Here is a 3,236-nt window from a genome sequence, read left to right on the forward strand (position 1 = left end):
CGGGAGAGAAACTATGTGAAAATGATTTCTCTGTATGACAAATTCCTTGCCTTCTCTGTACCAATGGATCCCGCCCGAGTGGCAAGAAGTGTAAGGATGGTCCATGCTCCTTTACTTACTGGTTTAGCCTTTATCCGACAAATTGCTTTCAATGGACTTCCCGCCTTTTGCTACCAACCTACTCTTTGGCAGGTAAGTTGGAAACCATTTGGGCAAATTGAAGATGGGCACTGGGCAAAGGACAGCTCGGTTTTCAAGCTAGAATTGGCACAAATTAATTGTGCTTAGCAAATTATGTTTATGTTGGAAATGGGGGTATTAAAGCTGACAACTCTTTTGGGGGAATGTGTGCCAGATGGAAAGTTGTGGCAAAGGCTTAAGCTGCAATGATTTCGTCATCATTTACTCAAATTCTTCTGAAAACTAAAGTTAAGTCCCGGTGCGGAAGCTTTTTGACTATTCGCATGGCCAAGATCAACCGCGTCGATCCATTTTGCGCGAGCGCTTGTGTGGTGGCTTTCAAAGGATCGCCGCAACTCGGTTCATAAATTGTGGGAATTTTAGTGTAAAGTGGTGCTTGATTTGTTTACTTGGAGTAGAAATTGAGAGATGGACAGTGAGGAGATTTCTAACCCTAATGAAAGTGCTCACAGCGAGCTCGCAGCACCTCCAGGATGGCAGAAGAAGGTATTCTTGCACAATTGTTCTTCTTTTCTCACTTTTATTTTTATTTTTAAAGTGGCGTGGGCTTAAAAGAGTTCTTCTGCTCTATGTAATGTTTTTCTGTGTTTTCTTTTTTAAATATTTTTTTGTTCTGCAGCTCTTTCTTTTCCTTTTTTCCCCAGGTGAGGCACCCAAGTGCGAAAATTTGTTATTTGTTCTCTTTCCCTCTTTTTCACTGCCTGAAAAATTAATGCTTTCTTCTGCGAAGAAGCTGTAGATTTGCTTCTTTGTGCGACAAGACTAAAGTTTTCTAGAACCGCCAGTTTTCTCGTTTCCATACAAGAACTTAAAGAAAGCTTTACCCTACTAGAACTGATTCAAGAAGATTAACGGCTGTAGCTGTAAGCGGCTCTCCGTTAATTAGTAAATTTCCCTACAGTTTTTTTTATTTTCCCGCTGAGCGATTTTGGTCCAATATAGTTTACCATATACAGGGCAAAAACCCGTTGTGAACATACATCTAATGTGGTTCGGTCGGGGCAAGGGAACGCGCTTGTTCATAAATATTACAGCGCTTCTAGGTTGAGACTAATTTTTAGGGATCATTGCATAGGATCTTGTTCCTTGAGATGCCTTCCTACTCTTTCAGGGGTTTCTTTGCACCATTTTCGGATGTCACAACTGCCTGCGAACTCAGGGGATTTGTTTGCCTAGTTAGCTGTAATACGAATCAGTCAGATTCAGCTGACTGTTTAGGAGTTCAAATAACTTGCACGGTTTCGTAGTGTAACTAAACCTGAGAGAAGAGTTAACAAACTTTGTATATGGGTATTGTGCTCATCTTCTGTGACTTTTGTGTGTGTTTTGCCAGCTCGTTCCCAAGAAGAGTGGCACTCCTAAGAACGAAGTCGTTTTCGTGGCTCCAACTGGTGAAGAATTCAAGACAAAGCGGCTCCTGGAACGATACTTAAAAAACAGTACAGGAGGTCCTTCTATCACTGACTTTGATTGGAGCACAGGTAAAGTTTGAAAATGACCAAAATTTCCTGATCATTGTATGTGCTATAACCTGGTTTTTATGTTAATGCTTTCAAAAAGCCACGGTTTGGCCAATTTTCGTCTAAAACCATGAATATCTTCCTGTAAAATTTCAAGGTCACATCTTTTACGTCATATTTATATTATAGGTGAAAATACCCCTACAAGGAGATCAGCAAGGATAAGTGAAAAGGTAAAGGAATCACCTGTGAAAACTCCAGAAAGTGAATCAAAGAAAAAACCAAAGCTTTCCAGAAAATCTCAAGGGGATAAAAAAGCTGCTGAGAAGGAAGTGGAAGAAGATGTTCTTAAGGATACTGTAATATGTGAAACGGGGGAGAAGAAGGAAAATGAAGAAGAAAAGGACAGTGAAGTTATCACAGAAATTACGAAAGAAGAAAAAGTGGACAAACCCAAAATTGCAGACATAAATGAAATAGCTGTGAAGGCAGATGAGAAACCGGTGGTCGAACCACAAATTCATCCTGATGAAGGGGCGCTCAAGAAACATTCTGTAGTTGAGAATGAAGAAAAGCCCAAGAATTTGGAGAATACAAGCGAGAATGGCATTGATAGAGAAGTCCCAGTAGAGAGTTATGGCCAAGAGAAGCGTTCAGAGCCTGTGAAGGAATTACACGAACCGAGTCAAAAAATACATGCAGCTGAAGAGGTTCAGAAGATGGATTCTTCGAATAACCATTCTGAGGCAAACCAGCTGCCAGTAGACGCAACTTAATATGCTGAACTAAACCTTGAGGGCTTTCAGCTGTAGCATTGTAGGTTAGATTCTTACTTGACACATAATTCGTTCAGGGTTAAACTCCAGGAGTAGAAAGTATGAATATAGATAGACAACTGTAGGAATGGGAACCCGGAGCAGTAACTCTGTGGAAATTTGCCTAGTCACCGGATAGTTACCATGGTTTTGGTTCTTTGGTTTGCATTTCTCTGCAATTACTTGTTTTATATGCCCCTTCATTTAACCCCTTATTTCTACTAAAGTGCCTTTTAGCTTCCTAAGGAACTTATTAATGAATTACAATTGCTAATATTGATTAGCTTTAATTTAATATAAGGTATACTATATGTGGAATTTTGCTTTTGTATTTCTGTTCCGAAGCATGAGGATGAAGTATTGCCCTTCTAAAAATAATTCTGGTGGTTACATAGTTATGTTTCAGTTAAACTCAATAATTTAACAAATTTTACTTTAACTAGTTTATGTTGTTTATTTGGTTATCTCATAAAGCGAGACTTGTATGTTTTTTTTTCTTAGGGTGCATTAATGTATAAATTATGACGAATGAGGGTAACATATGCATTAGTGCAACCTAGGAACTGGATAGCCATTTCGGTGATCTAAGCTGTTCATATAACAGCCAATAAGGCCAGAAACATCATGACACGATATAAGTGTGACAAACCATCATTGTATGAAACAATACTAGCGTAGGGCAATATACTTCCATTTAAAAAGCTATCTATTGCATGACCTTGTGCATTGCACTTTTAGGGCAGTCTTATCAGACTTTTTA

The 3,236-nt window shown here is 39.1% G+C and overlaps 1 protein-coding gene across 1 annotated transcript; it reads left to right on the forward strand.

Moving 5' to 3' along the window:
- Positions 1-274: 274 nt before the first annotated feature.
- Positions 275-2,807, forward strand: LOC131073626 (methyl-CpG-binding domain-containing protein 10). The gene is made up of 3 exons (XM_058010114.2): positions 275-687; positions 1,535-1,682; positions 1,851-2,807. Exons 1-3 carry the CDS (start codon positions 610-612, stop codon positions 2,435-2,437), a joined length of 813 nt encoding a protein of 270 aa, XP_057866097.1. The 5' UTR covers positions 275-609; the 3' UTR covers positions 2,438-2,807.
- Positions 2,808-3,236: the final 429 nt, after the last annotated feature.

Source organism: Cryptomeria japonica, chromosome 11 (genome assembly GCF_030272615.1).
Source record: "Cryptomeria japonica chromosome 11, Sugi_1.0, whole genome shotgun sequence".
In the NCBI taxonomy this organism is placed as follows: domain Eukaryota; kingdom Viridiplantae; phylum Streptophyta; class Pinopsida; order Cupressales; family Cupressaceae; genus Cryptomeria; species Cryptomeria japonica.

Bases quoted from the DNA above. Each gene is read 5' to 3' on its own strand.
- LOC131073626 (XM_058010114.2), top strand. From the start codon at position 610: ATGGACAGTGAGGAGATTTCTAACCCTAATGAAAGTGCTCACAGCGAG. The intron at 688-1,534 runs GTATTCTTGCAC...GTGTTTTGCCAG, and splicing joins CTCCAGGATGGCAGAAGAAG to CTCGTTCCCAAGAAGAGTGG. The intron at 1,683-1,850 runs GTAAAGTTTGAA...TTTATATTATAG, and splicing joins TGACTTTGATTGGAGCACAG to GTGAAAATACCCCTACAAGG.